The 23,922-nt window shown below is 51.1% G+C and overlaps 1 protein-coding gene across 2 annotated transcripts in view; it reads left to right on the top strand.

Annotated features, from left to right (window-relative positions):
• MN1 (MN1 proto-oncogene, transcriptional regulator) overlaps window positions 1-20,204 on the top strand; it is a 48,118-nt gene extending 27,914 nt beyond the window's left edge. Inside the window, exon 2 of one of the 2 annotated variants that reach the window (XM_047760755.1) lies at window positions 17,209-20,204. In XM_047760755.1, the coding sequence (XP_047616711.1) occupies window positions 17,209-17,390 (182 nt within the window). In that variant the 3' untranslated portion in view covers window positions 17,391-20,204. Of the gene's footprint in view, window positions 1-6,107; window positions 6,237-17,208 lie in introns of those variants that run through there. The other variant, XM_047760756.1, reaches the window with a different exon arrangement.
• Window positions 20,205-23,922: the final 3,718 nt, after the last annotated feature.

Raw genomic sequence — 23,922 nt, 5'->3', positions numbered from 1 at the left:
CATCTCGTTCCTTGATGGCTCATAGATATCTGCCCTTGATCCTTTGGTACCAGTGGCCTCTTCTGTAAAGGAGGGGCTTGTGGGGGGTGGTGGCAGGACTGTCCTGAGTTAAGTGACATCCTCAAGGATCATGTCACAGCAGCGTGCTGTTGGTGCTCATTTCCATGCTAGCCATTATCTTTGCTTGATTACTCTGTAATGCCAGTTGCCTGTTCAATCCCAGTCTCAGCCCCTCACCCTTCCTCCCTCCCCTGGTTGCCCCTGGGGGACTCACTGTTCACCCCAGTTCCCTCAGAAAGCGAATGGTAACCTAGTGCTTCCAGGAAGAGACTGAATTAATTTCATGTCATTATCCCTGATAAAATTAAATATTACTTACAATTAGTCTCGGGCAATTGCTGTACCGAGAGGCGGTAAAGCACTGAGGGGAAAACAGCCTGAGTCAGTGCCCATGAAGCTGTTGGCAGCTGGGTGTGAGCTGCTCGTGAACGTCTCCATCACCAGAACTTAAACCCCAGTGGTGATTTCTGACGTAGGTTGAGAGCACTGGGGAAGACCTGGTAGGAGGCACATGCAGTCCCTTTCTCCAAGTTTTATAGCTGAGGAGCCTCAGCAGGTATTACTGGGCTTGGCTTGTTTGTTCCTTTTTGGCTGCACCTGCGGCGTGTGGAAATTCCCTGGCCAGGGATCTAACCTGAGCCGCAGCCGTGACAATACCGAGTCCTTAACCGCTAGGCCACTAGGGAACTTCTGGGCTTGGTTTTTCCAGCAGGTGGCTCTACAAGTGTCCTGTCCCACAGCCTCTCTGGAAGATCCCACCAGACCTCCGGAAATGGAATCCAGGGTTTAGTGTTTTCTCCTCAGTGTTCAAATCTCAGCTATACCACATCCCAGCTGTGGGACTTTGGCCAAAAGACTTCCTTTCTCTGAACCTCAGTTTTTCTGCTCTGTAAAATGGGGGTAATGCCTATTGCTCCATGAATTAATATGGGGGCTTGTGGGATGGGTCTGCTGTGCCGGCCAGAGAGGATTCGGAGGAAGGAAATGTCTTGTCAGAGGAGGCCAGTGATTGCACTGAGTCCAGGTAAGGACTGTGAAATTGCGCAGAGTGCTTTGGATGTCACTTACCAGTATCAGAGTATAATTGCCACTTAGTGACTCTGTGACCTTGGGCTGGTCCCCATGGGTCTTCCAATCTCTCTCTACTCATCATCCGGGAAATGGGGATAGTGACATATGCATTATGGTTGTCATGACAATATGGAAGGTACTGGTGAAAAGTGAGGCTTGAGGTCAGCCACATAGAAGGTGACCTATTGCTTGGGGTCATTATTATTGTTTTTGCTAATGTTCCCATCGCTCTTGTTAGTCTTTAGTCACTGCAATTCCTGGCCTCTTTTTTGAGGCTTGTGGACTTGGACTATTCAGAGCTTTAATAGGAGAGATGTGATGGGGAGAACAGGAGGCAGGATATGGGAATTTTAATCCTAGCCTGACCTTGACCTATCATCTGACCTTAAGCAAGTCACTTCATTTCACTGGGCCTCAGTTTCTTCCTCTCTGTGATTGGACTAGGTCAGATTTACAGATTCAATGTCAAGTGCTAATCTGGATTGATTAGTTCTGGCTGCCTAGAGCATTGTGTTGAGAAAGACTCTTTGGCTGTATCTGAGCTCCGTGGGAGGGGGTACCAATGTCTGCCATGGGCTCAAGAGGAAATACGTGTTGGGGTGAGTCCCAGGTGGTTGATAATCCTGGAAAAAAGGATCCTTGTGGCTCTTGCCAGCCCCAAATATACCTCGATCTGTGAAACCTTCCTATTTGAAAGGGCTTGCCTTTTGTTAAGAAAACTAGTAGTCATGGCTGCTGCCGACGCAGATTGGGCGAGACCTTGTAGATTACAGTTCTGGACCAGCATCAGCCAATAGAACTTTCTGCGATGATGGAGATGTCCTATATCTGCACTGTCCAATATGGGAACCACTAGCCACCAATGGCTATTGTACACTTGAAATATAGTTAGTTGTGAATCAGGAATGGCTGTTTAGGTTTTATTTAAATTTAAAAAGTCGCATGTGGCTAGTGGCTACCTTATTGGACAGCCCACGTTTAGACTCCTAGAGCCCCTGGATTTGTAGAGGCCCCCGGGATCATCAACTTGTTATACACCAAGCATGTCCTGAACTCTGGATGGGTCCTTGGGTGAAAGGCTGTTGCTTAGCAACAGACACCTGCCCCCAGGCAGCTGGAAACCACCTCTGCAAGAGCTTTGCTCAGGTGGGTGAGCTCTGCACAGGACAATAAATGCTTTTCCCTTCTGCACCGCTTGCCTCCTCAGGGGACTGGTTCCCTGGGGCTCAGACCCTGCAGTGGGCAAGGCCTGGCCTGGATCAGATTCCTCCATCAGGCGATGACATGGAGGCCAGTTTCTTCTCCTCCCGTGGCACCCCAGGAAATAGGCAGGTGTTTCCAGACACAGAGTGGATGGGCCGAGAGGGAAGGCCAGGTGATGACCTTTAGAAGAATGAGAATCATTTTTTACTTTCCTTCCCTCCTCTCTCCTTTCTTCATCTCCCTCTCTTGCAGGCCTGGGGCAGAAGTAGAAAGCCTTTGAAACTGACTTGGTTCCATCCTGTCGGGGTTGCTCCCTAGCTGTGTGGTTTTGGGCAAGTGCTGTATGCCGCTGTACACAGCCTCTCTGAGCCTGTTTCTACATCTTTAAGGAGGAAAAATGTGTACACACAACCAACCAAATGAAAACCCAAAGGCAAACACTTTTTAAAAAAGGAAAAGCGCCCTCCAAAGATTAACAAGAGGACCTAATGCAGGGATAGACAGAAACAGGTAGAATGGTGTCTGGGATGTGGTTCATTTCCCTAGAAAAGGAGAAAAAAGAGAGTATCAGAGCATTGGAGGGTAATTCAACTGATTTCCACGCCTGGCATCAACTTAAAGCTCATCTCTGAGGGTATCCAGTGGTTCCAGGCTCAAGGTTGGTAGGCAGGAAGGGTGGTTGGGTAGGGGGGTGTTGGTTGGGAGAGGGGTCTCCCAGAGTCATCATCAAATTGCTGGCATTTGTCAAATGACCCCTTGAGTTTTTATCCCAGTTAAAGGCACCTGCATCTTGTACCCTCCTTGCACGCCAGTGGGGTCTAAAATAAATTGGAAGAATCCTAACCTCTGGATTTTGAAGGACGTCTGTTGGCTGGATTGGGGATCTGGAGAGTACGTGAATGCCCTTCCTCCATTTCTGCATAATCTGGAAGGTGTGGGCTTTCTCAGTAGATTTGGAGGAGGAGCAAATGTCCCCATGAACAAGTCTTGCTTCATTGGCACCCGGGAAGCCTTGAAAAGTCCCTAATCAGGTCTGTCTGAGGACCTGGCTGATGTGGTTTTAGTCTTTTTTATTTTAATGATTTTTTGGGGTCTGTTCCTGCCCCCAGGGATTGGTGCAGTCAGCATATATTGGTTGAGAGTCTACCTATGTGCCAGGTGCCAGGACCATGGTGGTGAAGGACAAGGCTCCTGATTTCATGGAACTCACGTTCTAGAGGCAGTAGCATGAAGCAGGCCAATTATGAGAAGTCTGGGTTAACATGAAATATTATAGTATGGTGGGCATTGGAGCCCACTGAGGGGCTTAGAGAGACCTACCTGAGGAAGGGAAATATGGAATTGTTAATTAGGTGAAGGAAGAAGTGACAGTAGTGGTCCAGGAAGAGGGGAGAGCTGGCAAGAGTAGTGTTGCCACCACTTGGTGACAGTGTACTGCAAACTCCTCTGTGAAAACTGATTAAGGGGAGGACTGAGTTCTGGTTTAGGCAGGCAGGCCAGAATCTTATGATTTGGTCACATTTCTGCCCCTGACTTAACCCTCTCTAGTCTCAGTTCTTCAGTGTACAATACTAGCCAGCCCAGTCTTTCTAGGATTTTGTTCTGTTTTCCTCAGAAGATCACAGGGACAATTGTCTGTGCCTTCTGTCATGGGAGGAGTGGCATTGAGTCTTTTTTTTTTTTTTTTATGGCCACACCAGCAGGGGTTTCCCAAGCTAGGGGTTTTGAATGGGAGCTGCAGCTGCTGCCCTATGCCATAGCCACAGCAATGTGGGATCTGAGCCGAACCTGCAACCTACATCGCAGCTCATGGCAATGCCGGATCCCCTGACCCACTGAGCAAGGCCAGGGATCGAATCTACATCCTCATGGATACTAGTTGGATTCGTTTCCGCTGTGCCCCAATGGGAACTCTGAGAGGCATCAAGTCTTAATCCTGATTTTCCATACCTGAGACATAGGCCAAATCCGGAAAATCTTTCCAAGAGGTGGGGTGTGTGTTTTGTGAAATGTATCAAGTCCGGGGAAAATTTGACAGAAGGCGAGACTGGGGTGGGCTTAGTCACCTAGACCCCACCTGTGTGCCTTCTCCTTCCCACATCCCCTGCCGGGAAGGAATGCAGTGATCCCTGCCTTCCCCTCAAAGCCGGCACTCCACCTTCCCAGGTCAACCCCAGGGACACACCGTGGGTGTTGCACACATAGGGCCCAGCCAGTCCTCTCTGCCACTCCAAGCGAGAGGTTAGCTAACACTTCCCGTCAGTCTTTAGCATAATTTGGGGTGGGGAACACCTACTTGGGTGGCATCTTTAGGCAGCCAGAACGCCCACCAATTACAATGGGGATGGCAGCCCAGAGAGGGCAAGTGACGACATTAAAGTCACACAGCCAGCTTCCAGCAGAGCCAGACCTTAGCTTCCTGGAGTTGGGGATGAGGGCCCAGCCTGGAGGGAAACCAGGTTGCAGTCTGTTTTGGCAGGCACACCTCTCCCTGGAAAGCCAAAGGCTGGACCTGTTGGAACCCTTGGGAGATGGGTGTGCCAGGCCGGGTGCTCTGGGAATTTTGGTCTCCATTGTTTGGATGGGAGTGACCAACTGGCTTCTTCTAAACCCAGACCAGCATCTACTGCTCCATCAGTCTCTCTCCCCGGGCCAAGCAGATGCCACGGGGTGGTTAACAGGATATAGACTCTGGACTCATACAGACCCAGGTTCAAATTCTAGCTCTCCACTTTTCTAGCTGTGTGACCTCATGGGGCTGTTAGGGGATAAGTGAGATGAGTCGGTGAGAAGGACCCAGACCAGCCCCGGGATAGAGGATCTGCCTGCCAGAGCACTCAGGCCTCATTTACCCGGCCTGTCACCATGCCCTGTGCCCATTACTCTGTCCTTCCCTGAGTTGAGGCTGGGCTATAAGGGGGGTCCTCAGAGCCGGTGAGTGCCAGCTGGCTACCCATTTCCTCCCGCCTCATGTGGCCGACTCACCTTTCCCTGGAGGGCCCACCTCTTTCCTCTTTCTTTCATTGCATTTGTGGATGTGCTTTAGAGTGATTTTTTTTTTTTTTTTTACAACAATCCCTCTTCAGGACTTCCTGTTGTGGCACAGCGGAAAAGAATCCGACTAGTATGCGTGAGGATGTGGGTTTGATCCCTGGCCTCACTTAGTGGGTCAGGGATCTGGCATTGCCATGAAGGTGCAGCTGGGATCCCACATTGCTGTGGCTGTGGGGTAGGCCTGCAGCTGTCGCTCTGATTCGACTCCTAGCCTGGGAACTTCCATATGCCATGGGCGCGGCCCTTAAAAAACAAGCAAAACAACAACTCTTCTTCCCCTACGACCAGCATTTTACCATTGTATTAATTTTTCAGCAGGAAGGCAGGATGGTCTCCACCACAGGAAGACAGGGCCTTAGTGAACAGGGAGGCCATTTCTGATTCCCTAAGCGTCACCATGTGGGTCCTCACAGATCCGCAGTGTTGTTGACACACAGACACCTTTCTTGGAAGTGTTTATTGAGGACCTATTGGGTGCCTGGCTGCTCCTTCCCACTTGTGTGGACTTGGATGAGTGATACCACTTTTCTAACCCTCAGGTTCAAGGGTTGGCAGACTTTCTCTGTCAAGGGCCTGATAGTAAGTAGTTTAGGTTTGTGGGCTCTCTAACCTCTGTCATAGCTGCTTAGCGCCACCACTGTAGCATGAAAGCAGCCATAGATGAAATGGAAACATTTGAGCATGGCTGTGTTCCAATAAAACTTTATTTATAAAAACAGATGGTGGACCGGACTCACCCCGTGGGCTCTAGTGTGCTGACCTTGGCAGGTTCTTCGTCTCTGAAATGGGGCTAAGAGAAGAGAAGCTGCCTCCAGGGTTACGGTTTAAAAGAACCAGGAGTGAATGTAAAAGAACAATCATGTGGTAGGTGTTAAGGAGTGTCTGTTAGTTCATTATCAAATGGCATTCTTCCAGCAGCACCGTGGGGAAGAGTGCAGTCTCGTGTCACAGATGGGGAAAAGGACGCAGAGAGATAGAGTGATTTACCCTCAGCCCTCTGCCCATCATTGGATGGCCTGGGGTGCATCTCTCTCCACTTCATGCCTCAGTGTCCCCACCTGTATCCTTAGAGAGGACTCATTGATGTAAAGGCTCATGGCGGGATGATGATCACGTGTGGGGGCGGGGCCACGGAGAGGTGGAGTCTCTTGTAGGGACCACCACCTGAGACATGGCAGGGCTGGAATTAGGGCCTGAGTTGGGTTTCTTGGCTGCCAGGGAGAAAAGGCTGGTCCAGTTGGACCAGAGCTGTTTCAGAATATTGTCATGAGGGTGGGAGCCATTCCCCCCACTTGCTTAGAGTTGGGGTGCACAAAGGATTTTGTCCCCAGTGAGGGAGTGTTTCCTAGTCACCTGTCCTAAGCCAAGGCATTTTATTTTATTTTATTTTATTTTATTTTATTTTATTTTATTTTATTTTATTTTATTTTATTTTATTATTTTTGCTGTGCCTGTGGCCCTGTGTAAGTTCCCTGGCCAGGGATGGAAACTGTGCCATAGCAGTGACAATGCTGAGTCCTTAACCACTAGGCCACCAGGGAACTCTCAAGCCTCTTATTAATGTTGATATATTCCCAATGTGGCTGTCCCCCTCCCCCCAAAAAAGCCTTCCTTGGCTCCTTTTTGCAGCAGCAGAGGCAAACTCTTTCCTGGGGTCTCCAGTCCTGCATGACTGACTCCATTGAGCTTTGCAGCCTTCTCTTCCTCTGAGTCCCCCAGGCTGTAAGTCAGGGTCCCTGGGCTGGGCTCTTGTTCTTCTGAAACAGTGGTATTGGAATTTGGGGGGCCCCCTCTCGCTTCTCTCTCTCTCTCTCTCTTTTTTTTTTTTTTGCTTTTTAGGGCCGCACCTGTGGCATATGAAGTTTCCCAGGCTAGGGGTTGAATTGGAGCTGTAGCCACTGACCTATGCCACAGCCACAGCAACACCAAATCTGAGCCATATCTGCGACCTACAGCACAGCTCAAGGCAACGCTGGATCCTTAACCCACTGAGCGAGGCTGGGGATCGAACCCCCAACGTCGCGGTTCCTAGTTGGATTTGTTTCTGCTGTGCCACAACAGGAACTCCCCCTCTTCCTTCTCTTGACGCAAAGCTTTATACTCATCCTAAAGCCCCTCTAGCATGTCCTCTCCTCTGCAAAGTCTTCCAACCCCCACCTGTCCCCGGGGTCCCACTTTGCTCCGATAGGAATGATCTCTCTTTTGCCATTATGTGTTTACTGGAATATCACTCCACCAGGCTGGGAGCTCTCTGAGCCCAGCGCCCAGCACATAGCTGGGAGCACGTATTTGGTTGTGACGTTTTAGTGCTTTAGCCCATCATCACACTGTTATCACCATCTTCCCTCTTCTAGGCTGCCCAGGCCCAGATGTAGGGAAATGATTATGGTGACTGGATATTGAGCACCACCTGGGTACCAGGCCTTTCCTCCCCATCTCTGCAAGGCAGGAATGACCAAACTCACTTTTTAGGTCAGGAAATGGAGACTTGGGGAGTCAAAGCAGCTGATTGTGGGTCTTATGGCCCAGTAGTGACAACTGTCCCAAGACCGAGCCCTTCCTTGGGACCCAGCGGCACTAGGGGAAGTTACTTGAGCTTGCAGGCCACTTGCCTCCCTGCTATCCTGACGTGGGAAGATCACAAGGCCCCTTCAGACCTGCGGATGGGCAAGCAGGGCAGTTGCCCGCAAGGACCTCCATCCACAGCATCTATGCTTCAGAAACTTAATTTTTAAAATTCAGACTTAGCCTGAATCTGGTTTTTCTTCCAATGGACTGAAAGCAATGTGGTTCTAAAACTATAGAAATGCACAGGTAAATTTGTCTTGTTTTATAAAGATAATGGTTGAATGGCTTATCACATGACAGGCAGAGAGCAAGGAGCTCAGTGAGGTGTCAGCCTTGGTGTTAGGTCGCCTCCAGTATACAGGTGAGGACTCAGAGAGGGACAGTGTCCTGCCCAGGGCCACACAGCCCTGGGCCCAATGTCATGGGGATGAATTGTGGGTGAGAAAGCGAGAAAACAGAGAGTAGGAAGGCCTATGCCAGAGACAGGGCTGCAATGTACCTCAAATACAATAACCACACGAGAAATACTCACAGCAGCTACTGTTTCTTGGGAATGCCTGACAGTGTGCTAAGTGCTTTGCATTGTCACTGGACCCTCCCAACGACCCTATGAGGATAACACCCTCTTCCCCCATTTCCTGGATGAGAAAACTGAGGCTCGGAGGCATTAATATCCCCAAAGCCAGTCCCGAAACCTAGTGTTTAAACTTGCCGTGCAGAGCTCCCCCTGCATAAGCATCCTTGATGCACCATCAGAAGGAAGGTGCAGGCCGAGGGCTCAGCTCACAGACCCCCCCCAGCCTGTCAAGTCACAGCAGCAAGCAGACCAGGAGTGGCCTGGGGGGTGCACAGGGCTGCATCTGTCACAGGTCATTGGCCGCGTGGCCGCAGGCGCCAGGAGAAGGAGCCCAGTTGGAGGGGCTCAGGCGGGAGGGTGAGGGGCCTGCCCTGTCCATCCTGTGGACTCTGGGCCTCATACACCACCCTGGTGTTTCCTCCTCCTGGGCTGGGAAAGGTCCCTGGAATTCAGCGCCCCCGCCCCCAGTTCCCGGTCCCACCCCTAGCTCTCAGCAGCCTGGTCCCCGAGATGCCCTTGCTGCTTCGCCTCAGTGGAGCCCTCAGCCAGCTCTCAATCTAAATGACAGCTGCCCTCAGCCAAGTCAACTCCAATTAATTTCTGAGGGCTTCCAGGGGCCCGGCTGAACCTCTCACCAGACTGAGCTGCCCCAGCGGCTAGAGCGAGGCCCCTTCCTCACCCTCGTGGGGCCTCTTGATCATTGGTGGGGGGCCCTCCCTGCCCATCAGGAGCTCCCATGAGTGCCGTATGCTGCCCCCCATCCGATGGGGCTGATATGGAAATGCTCTGGCAGCATCCCCGGAGAAACCAGTGAATGGGGGCTTCAGGTCTTGCCCTTGCTGCTGTGTCACCGGGGTCATTCTCGTCCCATCTGTGCACTTCAGGGCCATTTCTCCAAAAGTGAGAGTGTTGATCCAGAGAGAGAGAGTGGGGAAGAGGGAGGTGGAGGGGAGAGGGAGAGAGAAAAAGATGAAGAGGGAGGGAGAGAGGCAGCAGGAGAAGGAGACTGAGCGAGAATGTGAGGCTGGTGGGAAGGAGAGAGATGGAGAGGGGAGGAGGCGGTGGTGTACCTGCCACTTGGCAGGGACGTTTTACTTCTTCATGTGACTTTGGCATCGGACAGACCTGGGAGTGACCCTGGCTCTGCCACTGGCCAGCTGTGTTAACTGTGAGTCTGTGACATCCCCTTCCTGAACCTCGAGTTTCCTCCCCTGTAAAATGGGCTGCAGTGTTGGGGCCCTCTCTCCTTGGGTGTTGGGTTGGCCTAATGAGATTGGCAGAGGCCCGGCCCCAGAGGGAGCCTGAGGTCAGCATATCTCAGTGTACCTTGGTTTGGAAGGGCACCTGCCTCAGCCTCCTGCCTTCATGAAATGTTAAATCTGATTGCCCCAAAGGGATAGAAAGAGCGCAGGCGGGTGTGGTTGTACATCCACTCACCACAGTTCATTTTAGTGAGGACCAGATAGGCCCAGAGACGGGGAGTGATTTGCCCAAGGTCACACAGCAAGCAAGTGAAGAGCTGGGGTGGGAATTTAAGTCATTCATTCAAATAGTTCATGAATCCTCATCAGGTGCCTACTGCGTGCCAGGGACCAGAGAGACTGCGGGGAGTGCCATGGACCGGTTTGCCCTCAGGGTCTCCATTCAGGCCAGGCTCCTCTGCTCTTTACTGGAGGGAATGTTATCCCCTTCTATAGATGGGGAAACTGAGGCTCAATAAATTGAGATTGCCCAAGGTCATGGAGCTGGTGAAGGGCAGAGCTGAGACTCAGATTGAAGAAGTAGGATTTGAACTCAGGTTTCTGAACACCCCAAAGCTGCGGAGTGTGGGGATTTGGGCTTGCCAGCTTCGTGCTGTTTGGTGGCTGTGTAGACCGTGTTTGTGCCACCTGACATCTGGCTTAGATTTGCTGTTCCTGCCCCTGACACTAGAGTCAGCCTCCCAGACCCTGTCTGCCTTTGAAGGATGGGATGTGAGCAAGGGCCTGGACATGGACAGGCAGCCAAGGCGTGGTCCTCCTTGAGGCTCTGCAGGACTCCAGTTGGGATGTGGGGACCAGTTCCACTGGGACTGGTTCCCTCACAGCCCCCATGGCAGGTTCTTGGAGATGTGCCTTAGTGTTTCATGAAAAAGCCTTGGACTTTGCTAACTACTGAACAAGACTCTTTACTCCTGCTCTGATTGCGGATGGGCTTTACCTGAGCACCCACCCAGTGCCAGGCACAAAAGAACTTGATGTAACTGATCAAGGACCTGGGTGTTGACCTTACTCTGTTTCACAGAGAGAAGCCGAGTCCTGGGGAGGGAAAGTGACTTGCCCAAGGTCAGCCTGCTGGGAGAAATGCCAGGACTGAGATAAGGACCTTGCTCATCTGACTCCAAAGTCCCCCTCCCCGCCCCCCAATCCTGTTTTCCGTCTTTGGTGGCCTGTTGCTCAAGAGCTTGGAACATAGGAGCCCACCCAACCCCCGCCAGGGTGAGATGGGCCAGTGCTTCCCCGTAGCCAGCTAGGTGGTCTGTGGCAGCATCATTACTATTACGGTGACGGGGGGGCGGGGTGCCATCTGCTAGAAGTTGGGAGGTGGGGGGGTCATGCATCTCTGTGTAGAGGCGTTGGAGAGACATCACCACAAGGCTGACAGCCAGGTAGATGGTAGGAGTCAACAGGGGTGAGGAGGGAAGGGTGTTCTAGGCAGAGGAAGCATCAGGAGCAGAGGTGTGGAGGAGGGAAGGATTGGGCTTCATGGAGAGACGGTAGCGGTGTCGCACCAAGAGGTGAGGCTGGAGGCCAGGTTGTGGGAAGCTGGGGACTTTATCTTGGGGGCACTGGGGAGCCATGGAAGGTTGAAGCAGGAGAGGGAACTGCTCTAGTCAGTGCTTCAGAGTTCCTCACTCAGCTCACAGGGAAAAGTGGGCCAGCATGGAAGCAGAGGGAGCAGCAAGGTAGTTGAGGCAGGCGGGAGTGGGGGCCTCGTCTGGGGAAGGGGTGACAGGGCAGGAGAGAAGTGGGTGCATTTTGAAGGCAAGCTCTTCCCTCCGTGGTGCTGGACTCTGTCCTGAGCTAGCCTGGGGAGCTATGGCCTGGCCTTTCTCAGAGATGGGAACTGGGAGCTAGGAGTGTCTGGAGCCACAAGGATGTGTCTGGCGGGGGTGGGGGTGGGGGTTGGGGGCTAAAGGACTCCCTGGCTGTAGGACAGAGGTGCCCAGAGGAGGTGGCTCAGCCCTGTGTCTTCCAGGCCTGCCTACCTCGGCTTTGAGACCCAATGGTCCAGCCCCCAGCTGAGTGGCAGCTGTCACAGACACCAGCGTCTCCCCCCACCGCCAGGTCCAAATAAAGGAAAAACCAAAATACATTTCCCTTTGTCGGAATCCGTCGGGCGAGGGTGAGTCGGGCTAGAGTCATTCGCTATTGTGTTCTGGGGCCCACACTGTTCCTTACATAAGCTTTGAGTTAAAAATACGCATGGAATTCTAATTCGCCTGCTCTGCCTGGGATTGCACCCCAGTCCCCGCCCCCCTGCCCCAGCTTCGGTGGGCAGGGGGCAGGGCAGCCCCCTGGCACGCACGGAGACAAGGAACTGCCCCACAGCACAGGGCTGGCACACGGCAGTACTAGCTTGGACTGCAAAGTCCTGGGCTGTAAACGAATAGTATGTAATAATAATCCTAAGAGCAGTTAACCTTTTCTAAGGGCTCCTGTGCTAAAGTTTTCACCCGTGTTATCTCACTAATCCTCCGAGAAGCCTGGGGAAGTAGGTTCCCATTTTACAGCCCAGGTTGATACCTCACCCTGATCTGGGTGCTATTAGGAGCCCACCCTTGACCCCTATCCCTCTGGCTTTCCCTCTGGGGGGCAGAGGGAAAGAAAATGGCCAGGCAGAAGTCCTCTTTCTGAAGGTTTGAAGACAGAGCCATGGCTGTGGGTACCGCTGAAGCCCCACTTCAGCTGCCGTCATAGAGAGGGTGGCAGCCACCTGCACCCAGAGCTCAGGACACCAGAGCATGTGGTGCACGCAGACTGGAACCCAGTCCCAGGGATCCTGAGGGCAGAGCATGGTGATGACAAGGCCAGCTTTGGTGATTTTAAGAAAGAAAGAAAACTCAGTCCCTTCTGTGAGTGTCATCTCCAGAAGTGAAATTAACAATGAGCTGTCCCCAGGTAAACAAATGCAGTCTTTTCCCTTCTCCCTTCCCCCAGTGGTGGCCAGCCAAAGGGTCACTCAGCCGTCCCTGTTAGCACTCCAGTCAGCTGTCCCAGCCCGGCCGGGTCCCTGCAGGCCGGGCAACAACCACGCAGGAGTCTTCCTGGCATTGGCAGGAGCGCACTGCGTGCTAAGCACTTTACATGGATCATTTCACTTAATCCTTGTAACTGCCTCCATGACGGCCAGTCCTATTATTTCCCCCATTTCCTAGGACTGAGGTTCTGAGAGCTGAAGTGATGTGCTCGAAAGTCCCGTGCTGCGCAAATGGTAGGTTTGATTTTTGTCGAACCCACAGGAGCAGTGAAATCCATCCATTAGTTACATGGTCACTTTGGCCCTGGGCTTGAGGCTCTCCCCTTCCCTTTGTGGCATTTACTGTCCTTTCTGTGGATGGAGAAAGTGCAGGAGACAAAATCTGGGGCGGTCTTGTGTTGACGGGTGGATGAGCAGGAAGCGTGTTATCAGTGGTACTCAGGGAGGGGCTGCTGGGGAGGGCCAGGATGGATCAGCCAGGGCTTGCACACGTGGAGAAAGGGCAGAGGAGCCTTTGTGGGGAGGAAGAACGGGACGCCGGGCTTGCCCCTGTGCGTGGGGACTCAGGTGCTCCGTTCTGGCCAATAGGGGGTGACCTTTTAAACCCTTCCCCCTTCCTTTTGCTGGGCAGGCTCTCCATCTGTCCTGCGAAGCGGAAACCCCTCATCTCAGCCCCTGCATGGGGTAAGGCAACTTGTGGCTATACATTTGGAGCCCATGTTGCTGCAGCCTCAGGGGCTGACCCCCCCACATGCGTGGTGTCATCAGTCTCAGCCATGTGGTTGTATGGTCTCCCTCAGCTGCCTTGGGCCAGGCCCACCAGGAATCACCATCCCCGTTACAGATGGGGAAGCTGAGGCCCTGCAGGGCGGTGCCAGCTGCCCAGGTGGGGCTCCAGGATGCTGCCAGCCTGACCTGTGGGGAATCCCGGGCTAAAGGGAGAGGGGAGAGGGCTGGTCCCAAGGCTGGTGATCTGGCCTTGGGTGACCCCTGGGCAGGCCCCTGCCCCTTGGGTCCTCAGTCTTTTTTTTTTTTTTCTTTTTTTAAAAAAATATTTTTATTTTTTTCCATTATAGCTGGTTTATAGAGTTTTGTCAATTTTCTACTGTACAGCAACCTGACCCCGTCACACATACATATATACATTCTATGGGACCTCAGTCTTCCCGTCTGTCAAACAGGGCTGAGGGTCACTTCACAGTCAGCACTCAGGCCCCTGCTGAGCTGAACAGGCCAAACCTGCCCCACCCCGCCACAGCCAGTCTGATGGGGGAGGCCGACAACCAACAGTGGAAAACAGGAGGACACCCATGGGGTTCTACAGCGTCTGTCAGTGCCAGGCACTAACTCCTGTCCCCCCACCCCCAACCCTGGGAACTAGGCGAGGGGGCGGTTTTATCTCTGGGTCCTGGCGTGGGGGCTGGCATGCCTGCTGCCCCCAGGAGCCGGAATGGAGGGCCTCTCCCGAGCCGGGGCAGGCCCTGACTTGAGGTGGCTTCCGTGGGACTGATTTATCGGCAGCCACTCAGCAGCCCAGGGGAGCCGCGGTCCTAGGGCGTGTTGGGTCCCCCAGCTGGAATGAATCCGGCGGGAGGATGAGTTTGGTCATGCTTGGGTTGTCAAGAACTGAAGAGTAATATTCTCTCTTAAAAACATTCCTCATGGCTACCAGACTTGCTCGTCCCAGACAGGGGCTGGGGAATCCTGTGCCTGAGCTCTCTGATGTCAGGCAAGCCCCTCACCCTCTCTGAGCCCCAGTGCACCTTCTAAAGTGGGGAGAAGGGTTGCCTGACTGCTAGGCTTGCTGGGGGATGGAATTAGATAATACACGGAAGTGTTCAGCTGTGTGCCTGTCACGCCCTCATTAAATCTACCCCAAGTACGAAGAGCAGCTGTCTCTGGTTCTGGTGCACGATATTTGATTGAATTGTCTGCAACTCAGGAGGAGAGCATCTTCAGGAAATCTGGCCATTTGGAACACTCTGAGCAAACCCAGCTCCCATAAGAGTTCTGGTCCTCCTCTGTTCCAGCACAAAGCTCTGGACATGCCAACTTTTCTCCACCTTCTTAGTTTTTTAGCTACAGAGCAAGGGGGCCAGGTATCAGGAGCTTATGTCTGGGTCTTGTCTTTCTTTGGCTGTGCAAACTTTGGCAAGAAACTTTGGTTTTCTACCTGTTAAATGGGCACAAGCATTGCTGCGTCAGCTCCTTGAGATAATGTAAGGTGAAGTAAGGAACCCCTTTCAGAATGTCTCTTTCTTTCACTCTGGCAGATGCTTCTCTTCCCCCCAATCCAGATCTTGCAGCGCTCAGAGCAAAATTCTATTTGGGGTGTCAGGCTGCAGGATGTCGCTGGGAGCAAGGCAAGCGTGGGCTCAAGAGCAGAGGCTTGAGGGCTGTGCATCAGCATTGCTAGGATCCAGGATCGCTGTGGATGAGGGGACCCTGAATCTGATCTCTCTGGCTTCCTGGGGTCCCAGCATCCCAGCTCCACCACTACTAACTAACTTTGAAACCTCAGGCTTGGAACCTCAGCTTCCCCCTCCAGGAAATGGGCAAAGATTCCAGCTTCATGGGCAGGAACATGACAGGCTGGTCAGTCTCCAGGAGAGGACAAGGCTTGGAGGCTGCTAGATGGTGGCAAGGACCCCTCCTCTCTTGCCTCCCCTCCCCTACCCCAGAGACTAATGACAGTCCCAGCAGCGCTGTCTGGGGATCTCTCTGTTTGCCAGAACATTACAAGGCCTTGAGGGAGATGGCATCTCCCATTTTACCAATGAGTAGAACTGAATCTCAGAGAGGGAAAGTGTCAACCCCACCAACCACACAGCATGGGAGTGGAAGGGGCTGGGATTCAAGCTCCAGTCTGTGACTCCAGAGTGACTGTGCTGCGACACTGTCGCCTGGCCTCACCATCAGATGCAAGAGGAGGAGGAAGACAGTGTCTTATTTCCTGCTGGAATCTGCAGCCTTAGCACCACGTCCAGCACACAGTAGGGACTCAGTGAAGGCACATTAATTGAATGAAGGATGGAAGCAGCAAAGGAGGGAATCTTCCGTCCCAGCTCCAGCTCCTCCCAAGAATGCAGGTCCCAAAGCCGGTGTCACTGGGGCTCCAGGGTGGGGGCCCCAAACCCAGTTAAGTCATGACCTGGCCTCAGCTGCCTGGGCCCATCCCTCAGAGAGGATTTTCTCTGCAGGCCATGGCTTAACTCCTGGGGGAGGCCCACCCCCATCCCAGAGGGCGGGATGGGTGGGGTGGCTCCTGCCTGGCATGGAGCCCTAGCTGGGCCTGCACAGTGTGCTGAGGAGGGTGGGCCGGTTGTGAAGTTCAGTATCTGGGTGTGCTCCCTCGGCTGGAGCTGGGCCCCCACCCCCCATTCTAGCTTTTCTCACCTCTGCTGAGTCAGAAGTTGACCTTTAGCCCATCTTCAAACCCAACTCTGCCCCATCCTGGCTCTGTGACCTTGGGCAGGTCACTCGCCTCTCTGGGAGTCAGGCTCTGACAAAGGAATAATGAGAATAATCATCAACCTTTAATAGGCTTCAGAACAGAACCCTTGGTCACTGGGCAGCAATAAGTTAGCAGTCCTCTGAAATGACTGCCTCCTTTCCTTGCCTGCCTCAGAACTCCAAATTCCTGGTCTCTTCTAATCTAATTCATACTAAGGTGTGAATGGTTGTCAAATTGCCTTCCCCTCAAATGTGTCTAATTAAACATTACTATGGTCTGTGATGTTTTCTGGTGCTGTGTGACTGAGTGAGGAGGAAATTGAGGGGATTTTCATTAAGGATGTCAGAGAGGAATAGGCTTTCTCACCCCATCACCTAAAGTCCCTTCATGGCAGCAGCAAAGACCACTGGTATGGTTGGGGAGTCCACATTGTTCGTCTCTACCATTCTGAGCAGTTTGGCACTGGGTAAGGAAGTTCTAGCATAGAATAGGCCCTTAGCAAACATCTGTCTGGAGCATGACAAGAGAATGGGCTGTATTCTAGACCTGGACAATCCTCCTCTCCCCCTTTCATTGCATCTGATGAACTCCTGCACATCCTTCAATGCCCAGTTTGGAGACCTCTCCTCCAGGAAGCCTTCCCAACTTATTCCAGATCCAGTTAATCTTTTGGGAACTCTAGTCCATCAGAGAAGGGCATATCCTGAGTTTATCCTGCCTAACTTTCCTATATCCCAAGGGGGTTGGAGAAACAGATCCAGCAGGAATTCTTCCCTTGGCTGAGATCTTACAACCCAAGTCAGAGGCAATAGCTAGAGGATTTGAAGCAAACATCTTTAGATCACCTTAGACCATCTTTAGGTGTGAAAAGAAGGCCTGGGCACCACCTCTCTTCTTCTGCCTCTCCACTCTACCCCCCTATGAGGGCCTCCCACAGAGTCAGCATGCAGCTAACAGTTCTCTCTGCCTTCTTTTTCTGCAGCCCACGACCTCCCCGCGAACAAGGCCTCGGCAACCCAGCCCGGCAGCCACTTGCAGTGCCTGTCTGTCCACTGCACAGACGACGTGGGGGATGCCAAGGCCCGTGCCTCCGTGCCCACCTGGCGGTCCCTGCACTCCGACATTTCCAACAGATTTGGGACTTTCGTGGCCGCCCTGACTTGAACTAACAAGAAACACCCCCTCCCCACCAGGCCCTTCCCTCCCCTGCCTCTTCTTTCCCCCTCCACCTGATCCTACCCCACCTCTCCTGTTAATCCGAAAAGGCCACTATTGCTGAGTGGATGATTTTTTTTCTAGGTTGGTACCTGCTTAGTGGCATATGGACCGGAAAGGGTTAATTTAAAGGGAAAAGAAAAAAAAAACCTCAAAAATTTTTTTTAAAAATGAAACTCATCAGCCACGGTATGTTACCAGTGTTAACCCTTCTGCAGTTAGCAAACTTTTGCTGAAGCCTTTTTCCTGCTAGGTGATTCCCATTTTTTTTTTTCTGTAATCTTGGCATACGTTTTTTAGATGACCTCTTTCCTTGTTTTATTTTTGTGCTGCTGTATGTCCAAGTATTGTTATTTCATAATAAGACAAGAGTTCCTTTCCTTTTTTATTCCCTTTTAGTCTTGGTCCCCACCTTCCTCCCCACCGCCTGTTTTGTTTTTTTTTGTTTTTTTTTTTTGCTTTTTGCTTTGTTCACTGCTTATTAAAATGGAAATCCTGGAGAATAGTAGTTCTGAAATATTGCCGGGTGAGAGTCAAATTGTCATCACAATATTATATATTGACACCCAACTGTCATCAGTCAGGCAGGAGCCAAACAATTAATGCCCCCCTTAGGTACTCCGCCTGGGATTTTGTTTTGTCTGTTCCCTGAGAAAATAGAGATATATATTTTCGTTCCTGCAAACACACGCTCAGCCCTCAGCTCTGTTCTGCTGGAAGCTGCCTCTCACTGCAGTGGAGGTGATGACGTGTCCAGCTCGCTCTGTGGGAAGGAGGCGGAAGGTTCGACAGTGGTATTTTCTCTCCTTTTCTGGGCCTCTCTGCACAAACGCCCAGGCTCTGAGTTTTCACGCTGTGCCGCGCAGCCTGGGTCCGTGTGGGGAGGGTGCTTGTCTAGATTGCAGAGTCCCTGGGGACCTGCAGGCTCCCAGCCGGCTGGGTCTCCCAGGTGCTGGAGTGGAAGCATCAATCCGACATCTGTTCTCAGCAGGCATCGGGGGAAGGAGTGGGGCTGGGTTACCTCCCTGACTTCTGTTCTGCCTCCCCTCCCCATTTACTTTGCTGCCTCCCATCTGGGCAGCCCTCCATCCTTAGGAGGGACCAGGGTTTCCTTAGTGCTTTTTTGAGGTGCTCGGTGAATGAAGACGCACCCAGGCTCTGCCTGCCAAGCCCCCCTTCTCTGAGCCTGGGGGTATTCTTTGCAGGGGTTTGCAGACTCCTGAGAGCTAGAGGAGGGAAAAAGGGATTGGATCTAGTGAATTGGATTCTTGAGCCTTCTTTTTGAAACCCCATAATCTGCCCCCCTTTGATTTAATCTCACCCTGTTCCAAAACCAGAGCCGTGTCCAAGCGACTCACGAAGGCATAACTTCTCCTCTGAGTAGAGGTGAGGGAGTGGCGGGAGCAGCAGAGCAGCAGAGAGCAGGGCTCCTGGACTCAGCTAGGGGCTGTTACTTGGCCCGCCCAAGGTGATGGTCAGCGGAGGCCCAGCGCTGGCAGGGGTGGACATCTTTGGGTGCCACTGATGACTACAAAGGGCTTGTATGACTCATGGCAAGGGGCACTCAGATCTGCGGGGTGGGACCGGACAAGAAGCGACTGATAGCACTTCACCAAAATCGGTAACGCTTCTATTTTCTTTCAGTCTCTGTTAAGGAACATCTTAACTAAATGCTCCATTTTGAGCCTTGCGCCCCCTCCATCCTCTCCCCGCCCCATGTCCCCAGAGTTTGCAGACCCGGCTTTTTTTAGCAAGTGACCTGAAGGCTTTGGGCTTACCATACAACACCCACATTGTTTATTTCAAAGAACTTTTCAGCAAAGGGAGAAGAGCGTCCAGAAAAGTCTTGCTCTTTCTGTTCCCCGCCCCGCCTCGTCTTTCCTTCGGCCAGCCCTTTTGGCTCGGGTCTGAGCCTGGATGGTCCAAGGTTCTGGCCCAGGGAAGTCTGACCAGGGGGTGATCCTGGTCCCCACAGAGGGCAGGCTGAAGCAGGTGGTATGCACTGACCAGCGGGAAGAAGGTGGGAGCTGACTCAGCCCCATGTTCTACCACCAAAGGAGAGAAAAGGGGAGGGACTGTCCCGCCTGCCATGCGCTGCAGGAGAGCCAGCCGGAGTCTGTGCTCACCTCCACGACCCCTCTGATTCCACAATGTACAGCTGTTTTGAAAGCGTCATCCTTCTCTTTCTTAAACAGGAATGATTTCTCCTTAATTGCTTAAGGCTGGGGAGCACAGCATCTTCTTTGACTTTCCCTGTGTTGGGTCCATCAGCTCATGGTCCGAGCAACCTTGGACACCCCTGAAGTTTAAAATGTTCTCGCTCCCCACGACCCCAGAATGGAACAGCTTTAAAAATAGCCTTAAGCAAAGGGATGTTATTTCATTACATTTGGTTTAATGGGAAGAATAAAAGCAAATTAAAAACACACGCAACCCACGAGACTCCAAACACTGGTAATCGGTACTTCATAACAAACTCTTCGGGAAAGACTATGAAAAACGTTATTGCACATGTAAAATATGAAAACTTAACTCTGCTGTGTGTTAGGCAATCCTGTAATCTTTTTTGACTCTTAAAAGAAATTCATTTCTGAAATGCTTGGTTGGAAGACTGTGACAATAGCTCATGAAATTGAGTGTTATTTTTTCTTTCTTTTTTAAAAAAATATGTAAAGTGCAGTCTTCTGTATTCATGCATATTGTATATACCTGTATATGTTTTCCTGAGCAGCTAAATAACAATAAATATGACGTTAATGGTGACTGTGGTACATTTGTGGGCAGGGCTTGCTTTATTTTTTTCCTCCAACCCCTCCATTTTTTTCATGGGTCTTTCAATTTCCATAGGGGATGGGAGTGTGGGTCTGGATGCTGTAGTGTGTGTGTGTGCGCATGTGCACACCTGTGCATGCTCGTGTGCATTGATGCTGTTCTGACTTGGGTTACCTCAGCGTCTCTACTCCACACTGTTGACCCTTGGGATGGATAATTCTTTGTGGTGGGGGAGGGTGGCTGTCCTGTGCATAGCAGGAAGTTTAGCAGCATCCCTGGCCTCTCCCCACTATATGCTAGTGGTGCCTCTTCTCCTTCCCTGCTCCCTTGGGACAACCCCCAAAGTCTCTAAACATTGCCCCAAATCCTGTGTGGGGTGAGAACCCTGGGGCTGAGAACCACTGGTGCAGGAGGGAGGGAGGGGATCAGGGGGAGGCCATCCAGGTGTCTGTGCTGGGTGATGGTTGTTCTTCGGCATTTCTCTTCAGATCCCAGTAAGCTGTGTTACCTCTTGAAAGTTACGTAGGTCCTCAGCTCCTCCGTTTCCTCATCTACAAGATGAGTGATGAGTATCGTGGGGTCGTGACAAGAGATGATTTGTGTGGATACGTGGGAGGCTCCACATGCATTAATTGTTAGCATCTTGTCATGATCATGATCCGCTCACGGCACAGCTGATGGGGTTTTGCAGGTGGGCTGTCCTGGGGCTGATGCTGCTGCTTCAGCTTTTAGCAGAGGGCCATGGGCAAGTGGTTTAACCCATCTCTATTTTATGGTCTAAAATGGAGCAAATCACATCCAGCTTGAAGGTTATTATGAGCACAAGCTCACAGCCCCCATAAAAGCTCTGGCGGTCCCATGGGCCACACTTTCAGCAGCAGCTTCATTCTGGCACCTGCAGCCTCAGACTTGAGGTCATTGCAGAACCTCAGTCTACAAAGAGGGAAATGTGGGGGGGGGGGTGGAGGGGGAGATAAACAAGCAAATTGACAGGTGATAGTGAGGGGAATGTGCCCGATAACTCATGGTGGTAAAGGGATGAATGTCACTCTGTGAGATCCATGAACCCGATGCAGGAGACTTAGCGAAGGCTTCCTCCAGCAGGTCATGCCCATGTAGAATTTTGAAGGACGAATAGGAGTTCACCCTATTCATCTCAGCATATAATGGATCCTAATTTGGTAGAACTTTTGTTGTATTTCTTCCCTTTGGTTTTTAAAGTTTTCTTTATACAGCTGATCTTTGAAGAAGATGGGTTGAAGTGCATGGGTCTGCTTATATACAGATTTTTTTTTCAATAGTAAATCCGACAGTAGTGCATGATCCGAATTGGTTGACTCCATGGATGTGGAACCACATATAAGAAAAGCTGACTATAAATTACATACAGATTTTTGAGTTCCTGCTGTGGCACAGCAGAAATGAATCCGACTAGTATTCATAAGGATGTGGGTTTGATCCCTGGCCTTGCTCAGTGGGTTAAAGATCTGGCATTGCCTTGAGTTGTGGTATAGGTTGCAGACAGATCCTGCTTTTCTGTGGCTGTGGTGTAAGCCAGCAGCTACAGCTCTGATTCGACCCCTAGCCTGGGAACTTTCATATGCCGTGGGTGCAGCCCTAAAAAGAAAAGTAATTTTTACACAGATGTTTGACTGAATGCAGGTCAATGCCCTGAGCCCCCTTGTTGTTCAAGGATCGACATTATATGCAACAGTATATTTGTTTTAAGGATATGGCCTCTATATTTGCTTTAGCTTGGAGTAAATTAAAAATCTCTAACATTTAAAGGTCTCCTGCCCAAAGTGACAGTGGTATGTGACCATGTTCGGTACCCAGGGAGGGGAAGAAGGATGAGAGAATGAGGAGATTTGGGGATGGCATTTGGGAGACTTTAGGTTGGTGTGAAATGAATGGATGAGTGAGTGAAGGGTTCATGAACCAAAAAGACCCAAGGACTGGCAGAGTGTTGGGGGTGGATGGGATCATGTGACAGGGATGGGGCTGTAACACTGGGATGTGTGATGGTCCTGGGGAGGACAGGGTGGGATTCCTTGCAGGTTGGATGTTCTATATCAGCAGAAACACCGTCTTAATAGATGTCCCACTGTCCATGTCACAATGGTGGCCTCCTCCACCCAGCACTGTCATTTCCATAGAGCCGAGGGCTGTGTCATGGGGGCGGGGGAGGTGGAGATGGAGGAGGAGTCAGGTGGAAGGTGGCCTCCCGCCCTTCCAAGGCTGGAGGAGGGTACGAAAAGGACACCCCATCCCACTTTCTTTTTAAAAAAATTAGAAAAGCATCCCAAGACCGGAGGAAAACATGGATTTCCCTAACTGACAAGCGGAGTAGCAGGAAGGACTCCAGGTGGGGCGCCACAGTGGTGCTGTAACAGAGTTACCGGGCGTCGCCGATGCCAAGCTTTTGTCCCCAGACTGGGCTAACCTGACCTGGAAGTAATTGGGAGTGAGGAGCAAATTTTGCCGTTATAACACAGTATTATAGGATGGGGATAAGACCCTAAAATGGCAATTTTAACATAGTCTGATGAGGTGTCCCAGGAATCTTGGGAGAATTATTTTTTTTACTGAGATAAAATTTGCTTAACACAAAATACCCCATTTTAATGATTTTAACATGTATAATTCAGTGGCTTTTATTATGTTTCCCATGTCATGCAACCATCGTTGTTATCCAGTTCCAGAACAGTATTATCACCCCAAAGAGAAACCCCATACCCATCTTCGGTCATCCCAATTACCCCAGGTAGCCCCTGGCAACCACGCATCTACTTTCATGTCTCTCTGGCTTTGCTGATTTTGGACATTTCATATGAATGGAATCATAGAGTTTACGGCCTTTCATGTTGGTCTGCTTTTACTTGGCATAAAATTTTCAAGGTTCAGGCCTTTCTATGGCTAAACAATATTCCGTTGAATGAATACACTACATTTTGTTTATCCATTCACCCCTTGATTAGGGTTGTTTTCGCTTCTTGGCTAGTGTACGTAGTGCTGCTATGTGAACATTCACCTTCAAATTCTTGTGGGAATGTACATCGTTTTCAATTCTCTTGGGAATTACCTGGTTGTACAGAAACTCTATGTTTAACTTTCTGAGAACCTGTCACAGTGTTGTCTACAGCAGCCACACCGTTTCGCATCTTGGAAGGAGGTTTTGGTTTGTTTACTGAACCTAGGGTTCCCCACTCTCCCTTTTGCACATTTAAAAAAAAATTGAGGTATAATTTATATACAATGAAATGCACAGATCTTAAGTTTATAATTTGATGTGTTTCCACAAGTGTCTGCACCTGTGACACCCAAGCCTCTATCAAGATGATACAATATGAGGGAGTTCCCATTGTGGCTCAGCAGAAATGAATCTGACTAGTATCCAAGAGGATGCAGGTCCGATCCCTGGCTTTGCTTAGTGGTTTAAGGATCCCACGATGCTGTGGCTGTGGTGTAGGCTGTTGACTGCAGCTCCGATTTAACACCTAGCCTGGGAACATCCATATGCCACAGGTGTGGCTCTTAAAAAAAAAAAAAGATGATACAATATGACACATTCCCCAGAAAGTTCCCTCCTGCCCCATTCCAGTCACCAACCCATCCCTAAAGTAACAACTGATGGGATTTCTATTATCACTGATGAGTTTTGCCTGTTCTTTAATCTTGAATGACTTGTAAATGAAATCACACAGCTGGC

Source organism: Phacochoerus africanus, chromosome 15 (assembly GCF_016906955.1).
Source record: "Phacochoerus africanus isolate WHEZ1 chromosome 15, ROS_Pafr_v1, whole genome shotgun sequence".
NCBI classification, from domain to species: domain Eukaryota; kingdom Metazoa; phylum Chordata; class Mammalia; order Artiodactyla; family Suidae; genus Phacochoerus; species Phacochoerus africanus.
The sequence above is the reverse complement of the archived record's forward strand: the minus strand, read 5'-3'. Positions and strand labels throughout refer to the sequence as shown.